The 20,991-nt window shown below is 32.6% G+C and overlaps 2 protein-coding genes across 2 annotated transcripts; both read left to right on the top strand.

The window, feature by feature from the left end:
• Positions 1 to 48: 48 nt before the first annotated feature.
• On the top strand, positions 49 to 4,490 carry LOC143614304 (MLO-like protein 1; the record flags this gene model as incomplete). The annotated part of the gene is made up of 12 exons (XM_077087783.1): positions 49 to 260; positions 893 to 1,009; positions 1,106 to 1,166; positions 1,806 to 1,900; positions 2,090 to 2,164; positions 2,250 to 2,338; positions 2,487 to 2,536; positions 2,889 to 2,929; positions 3,008 to 3,217; positions 3,311 to 3,378; positions 4,041 to 4,101; positions 4,196 to 4,490. Coding segments are annotated over 12 exons (1,250 nt in total), but the record flags the coding sequence as incomplete, so codon positions are not given.
• A 4,506-nt stretch (positions 4,491 to 8,996) lies between these two features.
• On the top strand, positions 8,997 to 15,597 carry LOC143614306 (MLO-like protein 1). The gene is made up of 14 exons (XM_077087785.1): positions 8,997 to 9,239; positions 9,537 to 9,594; positions 9,915 to 10,120; positions 10,633 to 10,749; positions 10,855 to 10,915; positions 12,514 to 12,608; positions 12,821 to 12,895; positions 13,374 to 13,462; positions 13,829 to 13,878; positions 14,202 to 14,242; positions 14,317 to 14,526; positions 14,628 to 14,695; positions 15,127 to 15,187; positions 15,270 to 15,597. The coding sequence occupies exons 1-14, from the start codon at positions 9,120 to 9,122 to the stop codon at positions 15,462 to 15,464; spliced, it is 1,446 nt and encodes a 481-aa protein (XP_076943900.1). The 5' UTR covers positions 8,997 to 9,119; the 3' UTR covers positions 15,465 to 15,597.
• The last annotated feature ends 5,394 nt before the right edge of the window (positions 15,598 to 20,991 follow it).

Below are 20,991 nucleotides of genomic sequence, written 5' to 3'. Positions count from 1 at the left end.
TATTCATTTTGGTTATATACAAAGTAATCTTTGTTATCTTGTGTGTAGAGTTGATGCTTTTGGGGTTTATTTCTCTTTTATTAACTGTTTTCCAATCAAAAATCGTCAAGATTTGTATTAAAGAGAGTATAATGGAACACCTTCTTCCATGCTCGTTGAGCGATAAAAAAGAAGCCTCGAAGCCTAAACTCGAGGGTACGTCTCATATTCGTCATTTACTCGCAGGAGAAGCAACGGATGTCGGCTACTGTGCTGCAAAGGTAATAACTTTGGATTATATTGATTAGACAGAAGAATTGTAGCAAATTTAGCTACTGATTTGTGGCAATGTCCCAAATATAGTGACCACTTGGTCCACGTCTATTTTCTGTCGCAAAACAATGGCAAATTTGTGACGGTTTTTATTTGGTCGTTAAAGGTTTAGAAAATTAGTTTAAAAGTAGATACTCGGTTTTGAAACATTCGCAAAAGTAACATATAAAGTATATTAAGATTAAATTGTTTTCCGTCATAAAAATGACCGAAAATGCAAATAGAAAATAATTTAATGTAAAAACTAATATATGGTCTCAAAAACGTCGCTAATAGTTAGTCGTAAGATAGTCGCTTAATGTGGATTACAAGATCTAAATGGTCTTTTGCGTACAAGGAATGAAATGGTGGTGCATGTTTAATATTTTTGCTAATAATCTTCTTAATATCATATTAATGACTTGATTTACATATGGATCCCTACGTTATTACATTTCATTTAGGATTATAAAAATAGACGTAGTAAAACCTGTTTTTTACATACCTCTCGTTATTTGGGATCCAATTCACGTCTTTAGGCTTCTATTGAATCGAGAAATAGGTTTGATTTTAAATTTGTTTATACTTTGTGTACTTACAGAACAAGGTCCCACTTCTATCTCTTGAGGCATTGCATCAACTACACATATTTATTTTTATCCTGGCTGTTGCACACGTGATATTTTCTGTTCTTACTGTTGTATTCGGAGTGATTAAGGTTAGTTAAAATTTAACAATAATTAATTTATTCCATTTTTATTAATATTTTCACTTATTTGTTTTATTGCAAATATATGTTGCTGCCATGGGTTAGATACAAGCATGGAAGCATTGGGAAGAATCTATCACAAAAGATGACTTTGATCATTCTAAAGGTATTCGATTCAACCGGTTTTGATAACAAATTTTTAACCGGATTAGTAACTACAGTTTCGGAAAACAACAAATAAAAAGTCTGAGTTGGTTGGGTTGGCCAGATTGGCAGGTCTTAGCGGTTTAGTGGTTTATGGTTCGGTTTTGTTGGTTTTACGGTTTAAGCCGTTTTTTATTTTGGTTTTGAAAATCATCATATTTCAAAAGAATAAAGATGGTTAAAACTTACTATGATGACAATTTCAAACACGATATAAAATTAAATATATGATTTTGGGTTGTCATATCTAACTTGTTTAATAAATGTGCCATGTTTAGGTTGACTAATTAAACATATCAACACGCTAACCCATTTATGGCTCGTTTAATCCATTCTTTTACAACGCATCAACTCGATTACTAGTTGCCAACATATTCGACACATTTAAATTAATTGGTTAAACAAGTCGTGTTCACATTACACAATTTTAAGTTTGTACAGGTTAGAGTTGATATTCTGACACCATTTGAACAACCATTCTATCAACCCGACACCACTAACACCCATGTTTCTAGCCGGATAGAAAAATGATCAAAGATAACTTAAGGAGCATAGTGCCTTACCTTTATTACTTTTTTTGATGATGTAATTTGCATTGCAGTTTTAGAGCATAAAGTGACACATGTTAAAGATAATGACTTTATTAAGAGCCGGTTCGTTGGTATTGGCAAGCGTTCAGCATTACGAGGCTGGCTGGTAATTCACCTTATTATTATTATTATTATTATTATTATTATTATTATTATTATTATTATGTCTTAAGTCTCGGTATAAACTTTGTTAAAAGCCGAGTTGTACTTGTATCAATGTGTTATATTGAAAATAATGCATTATTTTTATATTTTGATTTTTTTGTTGACTGTTATATTTTGATAAACATTGCAGCGTTCTTTCTTCAGGCAATTCTATGGATCTGTCACCGAATCAGATTATGTAGCACTGCGTTTGGGATTTATTGAAGTAAGAATTTGAGTACAATAATACACGAAGACACATTTCACAAGCCCCTATCTTATTTTGTTACATTTTTTTGTTTCTTTCGTAGACCCATTGCAAGTCGAACCCGAAGTTCAATTTTCACAGATACATGATTAGGGCTCTAGAAGATGATTTTAAGAAAGTGGTTGGAATCAGGCAAGTCATCATTTCTTTACATTTGAAACAACTTTTGAAGTTAAAAGGTCATCCCTTTGAAACTCAAAAAACAAAAAAAAAAGTATTTCAGAAGTAACATTTTAATGTGTTCATTTTGAATAAGGTTTTTTTTCTTTATTTCTTGCAGCTGGTATCTTTGGATATTCGTCGTAGTATTCTTGTTGTTGAACATTAACGGTATGCAACGTTTAATATTACTGACCATTTCTCAAAGTTGTTGAAATCTTTACTTGCATTGCGCTTTAAAGGTCGCGTGAGTTACTAAACAAGTCAAACGGGTTCAAAGTTGCCTAAACTGTATTGTTTTAATTCAAAAAACTTCTAAATATGATAATAATTAAAATTATTACTGATATACTACTGTGGTTTTACTTATATATATAAGCACACTAAATTCATATATAAATAGAAGTTCAATTTTTTGACAAAAGGTGTTCCGGGCCAACCTGGCCCGACACTCTAAAACTACACTTGCAATTTCGTTATAGCATAAAATCAATGATCATACAATCTTGGATACATTTTGCAGGTTTGCATCTATACTTTTGGTTATCTTTCATCCCTTTTTTTGTAAGTACCCTAACTCATAGCTTAACATTGTTCAATTACTAGCTTTCATCATCATTGTCATTTTTTTTAATTTACCAGCTTCTACTTGCTGTGGGAACAAAGCTGGAGCACATAATGATTCAGTTAGCTCATGAGGTTGCTGAAAAACACATAGCCATCGAAGGCGAATTAGTTGTGCGTCCGTCAGATGATCATTTTTGGTTTCAACGCCCTAAAGTCGTGCTTTTTTTCATACATTTTATCTTCTTTCAAAATGCGTTTGAGATTGCATTCTTCTTCTGGATTTTGGTACATTTTCTTTTCGTCTCGTTAAGCATATAAAGATATGCTGAAATCAATATTGGTTAACAGCTTAACACTGCTTTTCATTTTTAATAACAGTTTGAATATGGCTTTGATTCGTGCATAATGGGGGAGGTGGGCTTCATTATCCCACGGCTGGTCTTCGGGTAAATTATCTGTTATGTGACCATTTTCTTGCGTAAATATGCGCAATCGGTCTTGGGAAGTTGGGCCTGACCAAGAACAGCCCACAATAGATCTTGGGCCCAACCCAAGCATACAGTCGGTCTTGGTCCCAACCCATAAAACCTGCAGTCAGTATTGAGCCCAACCCTTAGAAGCCCACAATTGGTATTGGGCCCAACACAATCGGTCTTGGGCCAACCTAATATTGTTTCCGAATAATAGATACTATTTAATCTCATATGAGTTATTCTTACTACTTTTATGCTTTATAAAAGATATAAGAGGCATCCTTTTTTTCCCCTAACGACGAACACTTGGCTAAACCCAAGCTCCCAGGGGGTCTCTGATGTTGTTAGGCCTAACTCACCTAGTGGTATTTCACTCAAGCTTAAACCCATGATTATGGGTCTTTACTCTTTGTAATATTTAATTTATTGAAATTTTCATCCTTAAGTTTTAAATTAATATGTTATACTTCTAAAAACAAATTTCAAAATATACAATATCTTTTTATTCTTGATAAATAAAAACTATTAAAAGTTTTTATCTTAAACTTTTTAAATATCTATATCCTAACTATAGTAAAAAAGTTGAAAAAAAAAGATAGGACTGGCTCAAATCGTATACCTTTGTTATATTCCAGGGTGATTATTCAGGTTTTGTGTAGCTACAGCACTCTGCCACTTTACGCACTCGTGACACAGGTACTTCATTTAAAGATCCATTTTTTGTAGTCGGTTTCTAATCTTTTTTTATTGTAACATCCAACTGTGATTTATATTCATGATCAATTTCTAGATGGGAACTCATTTCAAGAAGTCAATATTTGAGGAGCATATACATGCCAAAGTTGTGGGTTGGGCTCAAAATGCGAAGAAAAAGAAGGCCCAGAACGGTGGGAGCAATGGCCCGGCCCAAGTTGGCCCAATTGTCTCCCCCTCAGCCGTTAATCAGAACCAAGAGTCCTAAACTTGCATTATCCGTGCTCATAATAGTATAAATTGTATAATACTGTGTTTTTTCCTCTCTTTGGTTTGTCTTTGTCATCTTTTTTTACTTTGGGATGTACATGCCACTTTTTGTATAATAATAAGAATAAAGTTACAATACTTTTTTTATGATAAATAGTATACAATAAGGAACTAAGCAAAACATTACACAAACATAAATGTGATTCAAACTAGAGTCTTCAACAATGTTCTTGGCTGAAAAAGGAAGAACTAATCCATTAGGTTTGGTTGAGGTTTCGTTTTCAACAACGGTCAATCAAAACAGATTTTGTGACTCCTCTGGGATAAACTTGTTTGTCTCCCAGGGAACAACCGGAACAATGTATGATCGTATTCACCAAAAGTAACTGTTTCATTGATTTGATATGAAATATATACGCAATGGTCATGTAACATAGAATGTTTGACTACATCAATTAAGAGATGATATTAACATAACAATCATATCCAAAAATAAGAAGTTATATTCAAAATTCAATGTTATTCATTTGGAGGTAAACCGCTAATACCCCCCCCCCTCCCGGGCCCGACAAGATGGACGATCGATAGAGTGGTAGTTTGATCTTGGATAATAGATTATGGAAATGTGGTTGGAGTAGTAGTTTGGTCAGGGCATCGGCAAGTTGATCATCACCGAAAATATGACACGTCCCTTCCTGAACCTTTTCTCAAAGAGAATGAAAATATAGTGCAAGGTACTTCATACGAGAATGAGAGACCGGTTAGCTGAGTAGTGTGTAGAACTTAGGCAACGACTCGAAATTCTACTTCGGTGGACGATCTTTCTAGGGTTGGTTGTCGTTTGGAACTCCAAGCAACTGGATTGGGAACGAAATACACTCCAAGAAAAATGAAAATATAGTGCAATGTAACCCACGGTGCTTTGATATGCAGACTTGTCACTCGCCTAATCAACATCGATGAAGGCGTGAAGATATGAAGGGGTGTTATGTTTGAAGAGAGGCCCGTGATGCAATATAGCATGAAGATACGTGAAACCGGATGGTTGAGACATGAAGAGATTCTTAGTTAATGTGCTTGAAGGAAGGCATTGTTAATGTCTAGTTGACGAAGACACCAATTTTGAGATCTGGCAAGTGAAAGAATAAGGCGAAGGGTAGCTGGTTTAGTGACAAAGCTTGAAGTTTCAACATAGCCTAGGCTAGGACGTTGATGAAAACCTTTAGCTACTAAACGAGCTTTTAGGTGATCAACTATTCCATCAAATTTGAGCTTAGTTCGCAAGGCCCATCTACAAACAAGATTGGTGCATATTTCGATGGAACGAAAGACCAAGTTGTGCTATGTTGTAGGGCGTCAAATTTGCCTTGCATAGCTTTGCACCAACAAGGACTTTTAAGAGCTTGAGTGATTGTTAGAGGTTCTTTGGGATGAGTAGAGGCATTGGCGGACCTACCCTTGGAGTATGGGGTCCGCCATCACAAGTGAAAAAAAAGTGTTATTGTAGCGTTAAAATTTTGGCTGACCCTGTGAAATTTTTAGAACAGGCTTATAAAAGTTTGAGACCAACCCTAATAAAACTTAAAATGATAATTTTTACAAATTTAATTATATAAATGTAATATAAATAACTTATCCAATAAATTTGAATTTAATACCCAATTTTTAAGCCGGAACCCAACCAAGTCAATCCCTACCCAATTTTTAAGTCCAATACCCAGTTAAATTTGTTTCATTTAAAAAGACTTGCTTAAGAATGTTAAACGATAGATGATGTTATAGTTAGATTTAAAAAAATAAAGCTCATAGAAGTTAAATTTAGACATATTGTATCCTACGCATTTTTATTGACATTTCATGTATTTTTCTTTTTTTTTTGTTATATGATATTTTGTTTGATTATCTTTCCTTTATATATGACCCGACCAGAATGGCTTAGTCGGAGCGAAAATTTTTATACGGATTTGACCCGACCTGAACTTCGAATCTGACTCTAAAAAATTATATACCGATAGTTAACTTATAAGTACCGACCAAAACAATTCTCGATCCCCGTATGAAAATTTCTTGGGTCCGCCACTGAGTAGAGGTGACATTGTAGAGGACAAAGTTGTCATTGTGATATTTTGGATTGGGATTACGAATGGCATGGGTGTGAGGAGGAGAAATGGGATGCGAAGTAGCTGTGTCATGAGTAGCAGATTGTTGGTCGGGAATTTACGAAGAGGAGTTTAATTTAGTTGGACTTGGTATGGTGGAGGTACTTGGGAAGATATCCGGGCTAAAGTGATTGTTGTGCTGGGTGGACAGTTGGGGATGTTTGTTGGGAAGTGGTTTTGGGCTTGCGCAATAGATGGAACGGATGAGGTATGTTGAGCGGATGAGGGTTCGGTGTTAGAGGGTTGAGGTTGGTTGGGCGTAATGGGAATAGAGTTTGGTTGATTCGATGTTAGATGAATGCTAAAGGGTAACCATTCATTCGGATTGTGTGTGTGTGTGGGATGGGGGGGTGATCGATTATTTAGGAGTTCATGGGGAAATTGAAATTCGACGAAATGTGCATATCGAGAGATGTAAACCTTATCGGTTTGTATGATCTAGGAGATAGTAAGAGCTTTGGATGGAGTAGTAACCCACGAAAGATACATGGTTTGGATTTAGGATGAAGTTTACATGAGGAATAAGAACGTAGCCAAGGATATGAAAGACAACCGAAACTACAAAGTTTGTCATAGTTTGGAAATTTATGAAATAATTGAAGAAACGGGGAATCATTCTTGAGACCCTATGCTAGGACCCTTTTTTTGTGTGTAACATAAGAGCCAATCCTGGTTTGGAAATTGTTTTGTGTATGATAATGACAATATAGACGTTTTATATTCGTATACTGAAATGTCTAACAAAAATAACCATACAAATTCTAATTTTGTCATCGTATACGTTTACAATTGATCGAGTCAAGTCACCTATAGATGCTCTTGAGTATTGATAATTTGATGGAACCACACTGTTGTATTCAAACACTTTGGTCATTAATACCCATTGAAAGATTCAAAATAATTCGTCTACATAATACAATTTATAATATTTCTGGACCATGTTAGTTGCCAAATTAAAAGGAAAACAGTGACATGTTTGTGGCAGTTTTATTGTAACGTTGTGACTGATATTTTAGAAAGGAACACCGTGACATGTCATTGTTAGCGACACCAACTCGATGTTTGTTTTTACGTTTCATAAGACGGATCCAGGAAATTTTACCGGATTAAAAGTTTCCAGTCTAGTTTTTTTTTCTTAACGTCAGATCAACACAATTTAACCTTTTTTAAAATTGAATTGGGTGAAATAAAAAACAACAAATATTTACTGGATCGAATCGTGTTTTCGTTGTCTTTTATTTTTAAAGGTCTCGTAAACAAGTTTTGACTAACTTCATAGACTTTATGCTTACAAAAGAGATCGAGGGTTACTTGATGATAATGTAGGGATCAAATAGAGAGTTTTTAAAGGTTTCGTTTATATATATTTAAGATGATTTCATTTAATTTATGGGTATTCAGATGGCAATAGAGATCCCGTTATAAAGGGTCTCGCTTGACTTGATCCACCCATACCCCCCCCCCCCCACACACACCCAACCCACCCACCCCTCTCTTCTCTTAAACTATACGACATTAAAAATTGTGTAACATATAAATAGAAGTTAAAACATTTTTATTCATAAAAATATGAATTAAACCACTAATTCAGTCTACTAACCAAGTAAGCTATATAAGTACATAATGACCATCTCCAATAGAGAATTTTTAACCTTCTCTCATCGCCATGTTACATAAGTTTTTAAACCAGTTTATTGAAATGTCAACAAAAAAAATGAACTTGCAGCTCTATTTTTGTCATCATATGATCATATATGTGTCTACTACGTGTCTACGTTCACAACTCTGATATCACCACGTTACATAAGTTTATCCGTTTATCTAAATGTCTAACAAAAAAGTGATTGATTTAACTCTCATTTGTCATCATATAGTGTATCTACTGCATCATATCGAGTCAATGTACAAACTCTTAATTTCTTATGATAATTTGATGGATGTACAACTATCGCATCACGTGTGGAACGGGTAAAACCTATTTAAAAAAAATAAATAACTCAAATTACCATGTAAATATTTTGTATTAAAAAGGCAGTGTATACATGCATACATGCATGCAAATACGTACATACATATTATAGTGGATAAATATGATATTAAATTTTGTTATATATAATATTCGGCCATGTATGGGATTCTTTATTTGCACCTCCTTTTGACTTATTTAAGTTGTTTTGATAAGTTTCTCTTAACTTATCAAAAATTCCTTTTTTTTCCTTCTTTAAAAAACTAAAAAAGCCATATTACTCAAACACATTTTTAACTAATATAAGTTAATAAATTATAAAAATAATAATTTATGAGAAGGTAAAAATAAGGAATCCCAAACACCTCAAACACTTTGAAGGGAATATATTAAATTCTTCTATAAGAATAATATGTTGGCTGATATTTTCAAATCTGGCAGGACCACCGTGACATGGCATTAATAGTATCATCAATTGTTCTTTTGTCACTGTAGTGTGATATTAAGGGTCAAGTGGCAAAAATGATAAAAACTTTCGTCGTTGTCGATAACAAGTATATATACAATAACACATACTATCCAAATGCCAAATTTGTAACATTGTGTAACTCGATTGAACGAAGTCCATGGCGGGAGGCGAAGGCTACACGTTAGAGTTTACACCCACATGGGTTATCGCGGTTGTCTGCACGGTTATTGTCGGAATCTCTCTTGCCGTTGAACGTCTACTCCATTATGGTGGCAAGGTTTGTTTGTTCATATTTAGTTCTCTATTTTTATTGAATATATCCGGTGATATAAAACTAAGGAGCTATCAAGTACCTAGCCTCTTTAAGATTTTATTAAGTGGCTACCTCTGAATCGGTTAGATGTATAGTGTGTTTAGTTCATTCAAAACACTTCTTAACAGTTCATAGAGCCTCTTAATGGTTAACTTTCAGAGAAATGCTTAATGATTTTAAAGTCAGTCAGGTCACTTAATAATTCAACACAAAATTGTTAAGCAGCCCCTAAGTTATTCTTGTTGTAACCTTTCTATGCAGAAACTGAAAAAGGCAGGCCAAAAGCCACTATTTGAAGCCTTGCAAAAGATCAAAGAAGGTAAATATATTCATCATCTTTTAGCTTTATATGCATGTTTTTTATGTTTTGATATTTTATGAAATCGGTAAAACAAAATTTATTTACTAAATATTTCACTGTAGCTATATTCGCCACCCATCGATTTTCCAACTGCTGAATATGGTTGATGATTTGTCATGAATTCTTTACCTATGTATCATTTTTCTATGGATTTTCAAGGGATTACAAATGATCCTGCTTTACTGATGGATTACCGACCGATTTACATGCTAGTAAAAATATATTAATTGTAGTGTTTGTTGCATATTAACTACTAATCTTTGTTATTTTGTGTGCAGAGTTGATGCTTTTGGGGTTTATTTCACTTTTATTGACTGTGTTCCAAGGAAAAATTGTAAAGTTTTGTGTAAAGGAGAGTTTAATGAAACACCTTCTTCCATGCTCGTTGAGTGATAAAGAAACGGCCACAAAATATAAATTAGAGGCTACATCTCATATTCGTCACTTACTTGCGAAAGAAGCTCTGGGATATTGTGCTCAAAAGGTAACCCAAAAAACTGTCGCAATTTAACCTCCGGCTTGTGACTAGTTGCAAAAATACCAACCACCTATTTTGGTCGACGTGGTCGTAAAATGGTCTTAACAAAAAATAGTTTTGAAAGTTAATATTCGAATTTAAAATGTGAAAATAATAAATTTAATATTTAATATATGGTTGTAGAAACTGAAATGAAAAACAAATTTAAAATTTAATGTTGTGATGGTCACAAACCAGTCGTAAATGGTTACCGATTTACTACTAGACTGGTGTGTGCAGTGTGCCATTTGAATCATTTTAGTAAGTAAATGATTCAATACAAAGGCTTCTTATCATACAAAGCGTACAAGGTCTCTTTCCTTTTTTTTTCATGACAATTTCATTTGTACAGTATATTTTAAACTTAGTACATTTTGAGTTAAGATCCTGTTTAGAATCACTTTACTTTTTTTTATATGCATGACAATTAAAATTAAGTTCATGGCTTAAATTGTATATGTTTTTTTATGTATTCACAGGGCAAGGTCCCGCTTCTATCTCTTGATGCATTGCATCATCTACACATATTTATTTTTGTCCTAGCTGTCGTTCACGTGACATTTTCTGCGCTTACAGCTGTATTCGGAGTGCTTAAGGTTCGTTAAAATTTAACAATAGTTAATTTTTCCTCTTCTTAACTTATTATTAGTTTGGTTTTATGTTTTGTTTTGTCACCAATATAAATTGTTGTCATGGCTTAGATAAGGCAATGGAAGCAGTGGGAAGAATCTATCAATAAAGATAACTTTGATCACTCACAAGGTAAGGCTAGAGGTTCTTATTGTACGGTTCTATCGGTTTTGATGAAAATTCTAGGCCGAAGTTGTAAATATAGTATCATAAACCAGCCAATTTTAATGGTTTGATAGTTTAACCGCTGGTTTTATGGTTCAGACGACATTTTTATTTTTTTTATTCAATATCAATAATTTGTATTAAAACTTTTAAAATAATATAAGATAGTTCAAACTTATAATCCGTCAATATATATAATAATTTTTTTGACACAATATGAATATGATTAGATTTTAGTTGTCATATCTAACCCGTGTAATAAATTGGTCATGTTCGGGCTAACATGTTGAAATAAACGGGTTGGGTACAAGATGACCTGCTTAACCCACTTTTTACAACTCGCTAACTCGATCCAGCACGTTTACAACTTTATTATACCCACCACCCCATTTGAAACATTTAACTTGTTTGTTTCAACGAGTTGTATTTGGGTTACATGATTTAAAGTCTATGTGAATTTTGTATTTGACCGTTTGGGCCTTGCTGCTTTTTGGTCTGTTTTGGGCAGGGTAGCTTGGTTGTGTTTATAATACCAAGTCATTCAAAAAATAAAAAACTCTGTGCAAATACATGTATTGGTCTCAATAATTTAACCATGAACGCCCGTTTTTCAACCCATGAGGATTGAAAAGGAGTCCAAAAAGTTTCTCTTGTTTCGCTTATGTAAACAAATTAATGAGTTAGTGTATGACTGTTATAACATAATGGAATAAATGAGGGAATTGAATGGACGTGAGAATGTAATGAACAAATGAATGAATTGTATCATTACCATTTCATTGTCGTGTCTGGTTATCATCTAGGAATAGACTGATCATCATCATCATCATCATCATCATCATCATCATCGTACTCAGTATATCCCACCAATAGCAATGCTATGGTAGGGTCTGAGGAGGGTAAGATGTAGACAGCCTTACCTCTATCCCATAGAGATAGAGAGGCTGCTTCCGGTGAGACCCCCGGCTCGATAGTAGTTTTGAATCAAGCCTTGGACATAAGACACATAACACTCAATCATCGGGACACCGGCTGATTGGTGCATGTGCCCTTGTCTTTCGGCTATCAACGCCACCACATGATGCCTGATCATCCCTTTATTATTATTATTATTATTATTATTATTATTATTATTATTATTATTATTATTATTATTATTAGTAGTAGTAGTAGTAGTAGTAGTAGTAGTAAATAATATTACTAATATAAATATTCATATTAACTCATTTTTAGAACCCACACGTTTTAGCGAGATCATTAAACCGATAAAAAAATAATCATAAAAATGTTGAATCACGCATGTTTGTTGTGAAGCGTTGACTCATCAAATAAATAATAATAATAATAATAATTATTATTATTATTATTATAATATTGATAATAAGATAATTTGAAAGGAATTTCATTCATTATGGAATGGTTCGTTCCATTACTACATGACAACCAAATATAATTTTGTCATTTCCTTTTGAATGATCTATTTCATTCTGCCTCACGTTCCTATATACCAAACGTCACCTTAGTGTTACTTTTAAAATTATTTTTAAATCATATGTAACTTGCAGTTTTAGAGAGTAAAGTCACACATGTTAAAGATAATGACTTTATTAAGAGCCGTTTCTTTGGTTTGGGCAAACGTTCGGCATTCCTAGGCTGGCTGGTAAGTCACCCGATTATAAAATTACATGATGTAGCTAAACGTACTTTTATGTACCAAAGTTGGTTTTGTCAAGATACTCAAGTTGGTTTTGTCAAGATTATGCACTTCTAAAAAGTTTCATCACAAGGGCTACTAATATCCTTTAATGAACTGATATAACCTAGTTATGGTTCTATGACTTTATTGACTTTGATCTCTCGTGAATTTTACAGCGTTCTTTCTTCAAACAATTCTATGGATCGGTCACCAAATCAGACTATGTAGCACTTCGTTTGGGATTTATTTCGGTAAGGATCTAAATCCAAGAATACTATGTATTATATAAACAAATTAGGTTGTTTACTCATTAGTCATTACACATACATGTGTAAGTTGTGTTCAACTATATTACAAATACATTTGTAGGTAAACGTTAAATTTTTTTTATAAGTATCCATTAAATTTAATTTATAGTTTCACATAACATAATATACACAGCCTATGTTGTAGTTCTTGTACTTTGGGCCATTGCTTCTTGTAAGTAGTTCCTTTTGCTTTTAATAAATATGGCCGCTCAAAAAAAAATAACATGATATACACATGTATACATACAAATTAAAAAGTATAAAATTAAAAAGGTGCAAACCATTGATAAATAATTAAAAGTTTGGATTTGTATTTTTTTTGTTTACGTTATAGATTAATGTTTTGTAATGATCTTCATCCTATATATAGTGTTCTCAAGTCAATGATATTTTGTGCGCTTCTTGTTTGTTTCTTTTGTAGACACATTGCAAGGCGAACCCAAAATTCAATTTTCACAAATACATGATAAGGGCTCTGGAAGATGATTTTAAGAAAGTGGTTGGAATCAGGCAAGTGACTTCTTTGAGAAATATTTTGCCTTTGATTTGATTTAAGATTTTCGAACAAATTATTCTCAGTGAAACTAAAGGAACCACAACAGGTCATCATAAAGTCCTAGCTAGGGGCTCAACTCATATTTATAAAAAAAAATCTATTTTGTATCACAAGACCCTAACTGTCAGTAAATTGTTTCACTTTTTTACATCCAAAGTTAATTTATAGAGTGTTACTCTTCATATTCATCGAGATTTTCTACCCCCATGTAATGTGGTTTCTTGACACCTTAAAAGTTAATAAGCCACCTCTTAGACACTAATTTTGGAAATGTCATATTATGGGTTCATTTGAATAAGGATTTTTTTTATTTGTTGCAGCTGGTATCTTTGGGTATTCGTGGTCTTGTTCTTGTTGATGAACGTTAATGGTAAGCAACGGCATTTATATATAGTCTAAGTATGCACGTATCCTAATAAGTAATAACCGTTCATTTTGTTGAAATCACCCAAAGTTTGAGTGAGTAAAATAATATTCACAAAGGAACACATCAAACAGATTGAAAGTCACCCAAAGTAACTTTTTTAAATTTAACAAAAGGTGTTCCTGGCCAATCTGATCCGCACTCTAAAATTACCCATTTTGACCTGTTACTCAACGTCAACCCACCAATCTTGTTATAGCACAAAATCAGCGATCACCTCTTTTTATACGTCTTTTGGTCATACTCATACCATCTTGGATGTTTTGCAGATTTGAATCTATACTTTTGGATATCTTTCCTCCCTTTTTTTGTAAGTACCTTAACTAAGTTAATTACTAGCTTTAATTCATCATCAGTTTTAATTTATATTTATTTTATTACCAGCTTCTACTTGCTGTGGGAACAAAACTGGAGCACATTATAATTCAGTTAGCTCATGAGGTTGCTGAAAAGCATGTAGCCATAGAAGGCGAATTAGTCGTGCACCCGTCAGATGATCATTTTTGGTTTCAACGCCCCAAAATCGTGCTTTTCTTAATACATTTTATCCTCTTTCAAAATGCATTTGAGATTGCATTCTTCTTCTGGATTTGGGTACGTTTTCTTTTCGTCTCCGTAAGCATATAGTAATTAAAGTTATGCAGAAATTGATGTTGAGTTATTGGCATCATACTGCTTTTCATTTATAATAATAGGTTCAATATGGCTTTGATTCATGTATAATGGGGAAAGTGGTTTACATCTTCCCACGGCTGGTTATCGGGTAAGTTCTATTATGTGAATATTTTCTTGTATAGATATGCATAATAGGTCTAGGGCCCAACCCAGACAAGTCCATAATCGATCTTGAGCTCGGTCCATAAAAGCTCAAAATGGGTCTTAGGCCCAACTCATAAAAGCCCACAATCAGTTTTGGGCCCATTCCTTAGAGGCCACACTCGGTCTTGGGCCCAACCCACAAAATCCCACAATCGGTCTTGTGCCCAGCCCATAAAAGCCCACAATCAATCTTGGGCATGGCCCGCAAAAGCCTACATTCGGTTTGGTCTTGACCCGTAAAAGATAGAACCAGGCCTAGTTAGAACAGACTGGGACTGTTGGGCCCAAATCATATACCTTTTTAAGTTATAACCCGGGCCTTGTGGGCTTGAACCGCACCGCACTAAACTTGCTTAAAACTTGGTTTCATTTCAGGGTGTTTATTCAGGTTTTGTGTAGTTACAGTACTCTACCACTTTACGCCCTCGTGACTCAGGTATATCTTTTTTCATTTCTAATCATGTGTTTTTTTTTCTCTAAACAAACAACTCTGATTCATTTTCATGACCAAACTATAGATGGGAACTCATTATAAGAAGTCGATATTTGAGGAGCATATACAGGCCAAAGTTGTGGGTTGGGCTCAAAATGCCAAGAAAAAGATGGCCCTTAACAGTGGGGCCAATGACTCGGGCCAAGATGGCCCAACTGCCTCCACCGCTGCTTTTAAGGGTATTCAAATTGGTCAGATTAATCAGAACCGACAGTCTTAAAAATTGATCCATACTCGGTATACTATTCTTTGTACTTTTATGTGTCTTTGTTATCTTTTTCTTTTTGGTGTATGAGTCACTTTGTAATAAAATTATAATAATTATAAAGAGCTTTACATATTCATATTAGAAATAGTATGATAGCATGCATAAACAAAGAACTAATCCATTGGTGTTGGTTAAGACTTTGTGTTTAACACGGGTCTTAATAAAGTTTGTACGTCTCCTCTCCTCTTAGACAACTCTCCTCTTAGACAAATGCGTTTGTTTCCCAAGAATACAAACAACCAGAGCAATATGTACTGACAGAGATATCTCACACACCCGATATGGCACCAACCTTTATGGTGTTTTCAAGTTTCTAGAAAAAGAAGAGGTATGGTAAGAATTTCACAGTGTTCCTCTCTAATATGATGAAATGTTTTCGCCATGTGTATGTGTTTAAACAAGCCAAGTCGCTTGTGTGTTACTAGAGATCGGCTCTCTAAAATCTCTAATCAACTCGAGCTTAAAAGATCTTAAGCTCGAGCTTAAAAATAGTTTGTTTAACATATGAGCCCATGCCCTACCCCGATTTTCAGTTATCGAGTTAGAGTAGACTTGCGAGCCTAAGCGAGCCGATTATAATGTCTTAAAGTTGACTAGTTGTTAGCCCATCTGGCTCTACCGTGGTATACAATAATCACTTGTTACGGTTTGGATACATGCATATTATACATACATAGATTGATAGATGGTAAACCATGACATAATTCAGATCTTCTAATGTCTAGAACGCTTATGCTTATGCTTACCCGCTGCTTTTTTAGGTATGCCATAATAAATTTATAATCACACATTTTAATTTTAACCTACGGGATGCGTCGTTATAATCAGCACCCATGTAAAACGTCATTTTAAATCAACTAGAGCAAGACCAATATCAAGTTTCATCTCGTTAATTATTATTTTGGAATAGTCAATTCCTTCTTGGAAAAAAAAAGAGCATGAAATTGAAAATGTGTTAATTGTAGGCGGCAATCACGCCACATGCATATGGAAAAATATGATTTTGTAGCATTTTTCAATAATTTGATTTTGAATTATGTTTTTTTTAATATAAATTTAAGTATACAATAAAACTCTGGCTGGATATATCCCGTAATTATATAAAATTATTATAAAACAAATTTTATATAAAAGTTGGTGTCTGGGAATAACCGAACATGTAACTTGGACGGTTTTTTTGTCGTTTAACATTACAAAATTAATAAATATAAAATTTGGTTTTCAGTTTTAATGCTATTTAAATAATTGATTACAGAAAAATAAAGGTGTAAAGTAGAATGTATTTATTTGAACTTCGTATGATTCGAAAGCATTGCATCTGGTGTCTCCACATGTCTCTACCATGCATAGATAAAATATCCTGAAGTTAACGGCATTCCTTTTCAATTGTTTTCTTATAAACTTTTTCAATCAAGCATAAAACTAAGTTTATTGACAAAAATATTATGTAATTTATATTTTTGTTAATTACGATGTAAAAAACTACTTTCTAATATTTCATACATTCTAGACATATTTAGTGACCTTAAAGCGTTCGATTCTTTCAAAGCTTTCGATTAAAATCTATTTGCGTTTAATTGTATGTTCTTGAAACCTTTTGTTTGCATCACGCATTTATATACTTCAATATGTTAACTTTGTGTTGATGGACTTATCGTGAAAATCAGAAAGTGTTTATTATTATATCATTTAAATAATCATATAAATAGTTATAATAACCTATAAAAGAAAATAGTGATCAAATATTTAACAAATTCATTTATCAATTTTATTATTTTTATTTTCTGAAATAGTAACCCAAACAATTCTTAAAAATGCTTCATTTTCTATGCTTAAAATGATTATAGTTGACTTTATTACATTGAAACAAGTCTCCTCAGGTTAATATCAATTAATGACTTTTTTATAATAAAAAGTAAATGATCGAGTCAATCATTTTAAAGCAAACCAGGTTTTCGGTTTTCCTGTAAACTCAGTTCCTTTTTGTTTTTTTTTTGTAAAAGTGTAAAATAAAAATGAAATACCATATGACAACAAGGACATTGGAAGAAAAAGTTTCAAATTCATCAAGTAAACAATTTGTCAAAAATATTTATATTAATAAACTTTTTTAATAATTCAAGGCAACGCCAGTCGCTAATTAAAAAAAGTATACAATAATATGCTTGTATAATTTTTATAGGCATTGATATGTTGCTTAATATTTGTAAAAGTACCATGGATGTTAAATGAGTTTGAATAGTTAAATTATAATTCATTTGTTGTTAATAGTTCATGCTGACAATTTGTTCAATATATAACACTCGTAACTTCCAATGTCATTAATAAAGTAACCTTACTCGCATAGTTATCATAGATAGACACTTGATTTCTACTTAATTTGTTCATATGGATGATTATGAGTGAAATAAATAAATGCAAATTTAAGATGGAGTAAAAATCAGTTATAATATATGATAGTTATGCGAGTGAGATTCCTCCCGAGAACAAAAACGAGATTTAAGAATTTCACTAGCTAAATTGTCAATTGTTTATATTGGTCATGTCGTAGTTTGTACTACTATAAAATCAAATTTGCCTTTAAATAAGTATAATATATTTTTAGATGTTTTATGATAAATACAAAATGATCCATGTAAGCTAGTTTATACTATCAATATTTTTTCTAGCTATTAATGAGTTACTTGTATAAGGTGTCGGAAATATTCTAAAATTTTCTTTAATTAATTTATGTCGGGAATACTAAGTTATAAGCAAACAATCTACTACGAATTAACATTATTCAATTTTGGTGCACAGAACTTAAGACTGACATGCTAATATTGTTGAACATACACCACCTAAGATTTTAGAATTTCAAGTAAAATGATTATTAAACAAACACAAGTAATTCTACTAGCACGTCACAGCAAAGCACGATAAATACACAACATGTTCGAAGTTAGCGCCCTTTGCGACGGGTCGGGAAGTTAGTAGATATCAGTTCATAAGTACTCATATTCATATTAAGATATGTGTTTTTTAATTACCTGTTGATTGAGTATTGTTTGTTTATGTTACCATGTATCATATTTTCATATTCATTTGTTGAACTGTCCAACAAACGAAATGACTAATTAAACTCTTTAAATTTGTCATCACATATTCATATGTGAATCTAAATGGTCTTAAAGTTAATTTCATAAGTCATAACTTCACATGTGAATCGAGTCTAAAATAACCTAGAATTTTAAAATTTTGATGGACCCACCCAACTATTGGAATCGAGTGTGAAACGGGGCCAGACCTATCTATAATATAAAATTTACAGTATTGTTTAGTGGTTCGTTTGAAACGGTAGTAAACATTTATATATCTTATCATTTTAATATAATTTAGTTTGGCACTTAACTACATATTGTATTAGTTTTAACTTTTTTCATAACAAGTATTGTTATAAAATAACTTAATCCTAGTCAAATAGTTTTATAGATGTAGATCTTAAATATACTTTTTAGTCATAAAAATATGGTTGAACATACACCATATACCGATAGGTAATCATAGCACGTAACGGATAGAAATTTTGTAATCAAACAAAAACGGGTAGAAATGGATAGATCAATAGTTTATTTCGAATTCATATATGCATGCACCACCGAAACAAACAGTCAGGCTAGGATCTTTAACCGAAGATACATATTTCACCACTCTGACTAAAAAACATCATTGCCATGTTAATTGAATACAAACACCTAAATGGCTACATAAATATTATAAAACCAACTGACTACAAAATAGGAATTACTTTTAAATATGGGTAACCCACTAATAGCACAACTTTTTTTTTAAGCAACTAGTAGCACTACTGAATGGCTAAAAGAAATAAAATACTGAAAATTAAACGTGTGATAAAACAAACAAAAATACGTAAAAGTTAAAACAATAAAATGTTGAAAATAGTTGAACCATTTCATGTATGCATGGATTGAGATCGGGTCACGGAGCGGGTTCGCTATCATGTGCATTTTTTTGATATTTAAATACAAAGCCTTTAAATTAAATATTGACCGTGTTTAAAACAACCATTTATACGTACACACCGCGTTTCACGATCTTATATATCTTATTTTCATTCATATCTTATAAAAATAAAATAGATACCGAACAAAGGACCATAATAATAATAATGGTAATTAATAGTGACAACTCTCCTAACTTGTAGTTTGCTATAAAGGTGTAATTGACGCTCATAAAGTCATACGGATCCAACTGCAAGTGGCAATGGTGGGACCATAGCTATACACGTTTACAAGTCTCTAAACGAAACGAACAAACGCGAATGTAGTTTGTACATATTCGTTCATTTTAGTTTTATGAACGAACATGAACCTTTTAACGCGCAATTATCTTGCTCATATAGAATGAATGTGTTAATGTTTATTTATTGATATTCTAAACGAACATAAATGAATGAAACATAACAAAAGAACAAAATTGCTCAATGGTCAATTAGTATTACTAATAAATAATAAATAACTGATAAATATAAAAAATATATATACATACGAACGAACGCAATTGAACAAACTACAACGAACACTCGAAAGCATAGATATACGAGTGTGACACGTGTTCATGTTCGTTTGTATAATTAACACTAACAAAGTCCTTTTTCAAGTTTGCTCGCTTATTACACAAACTTATTGTTGACAGGTTCGCTACACGATCGATTCATTCTAGAAAGTTTTTTCATCAACTTCTCCAAAGTTTTCCACAGGCTCTATCTCGTGTCACATTACATAGAGAAATGCGTAACGTATTTTCTTAGTTTCCAAGTCTTAACACCATTTTATTAATTAAAAAACAACACTAATTACTCAATTGGATCTCTGTATACAACATAATATAAATTATTCAACCATTCTTAGCTACGTTCGGTTCAAGTCTTTAACGAGACAATCTGCAGTAACTCACGCGCGACTCTACTTGTTTACACCATACTTTTAGTAGTAAAAATTACTTTAAAAACAACCATCAATTAACTTGAAATGTGACCTAAATAATATTGATCTAATCTAATTGTTAATAGAGTAATATGTAGCATTTAATGAATATACTTACTTACATACTGAAAATAATTTAATAAAAATGAAAAAAAAAGGTAAAAAGAGAATAAACGAAGACTGCGTTCAAGACTTCCAATCGTGGTCAATAATTTTACAGGTTCCATCAAGAACCACTTCGGCTCTAAAAATGACAGACGATTATATAACTAAACTTCACATGTCCTAACTATTTAAAAAAAAACATGTTTTAAATATAAAATTTACCATGCTCTTTAATATACCTTCAAAAAAAAAAGAGCAAAAAAACTGAAAAGGAATTTTTTTTTAAATTATTAATTAATAAATATATCCTATTGGTACAAGGATTTAGAAAATATTAAACAATAAAAAAAAATCTTGAACATAATCAATGTCTTTAGCTCAGACAGTGA

This window comes from Bidens hawaiensis, unplaced genomic scaffold, assembly GCF_021521415.1.
Source record: "Bidens hawaiensis isolate Kalapana, Puna unplaced genomic scaffold, B.hawaiensis_p1.1 tig00039571_1, whole genome shotgun sequence".
Lineage (NCBI taxonomy): Eukaryota > Viridiplantae > Streptophyta > Magnoliopsida > Asterales > Asteraceae > Bidens > Bidens hawaiensis.
The sequence above is the reverse complement of the archived record's forward strand: the minus strand, read 5'-3'. Positions and strand labels throughout refer to the sequence as shown.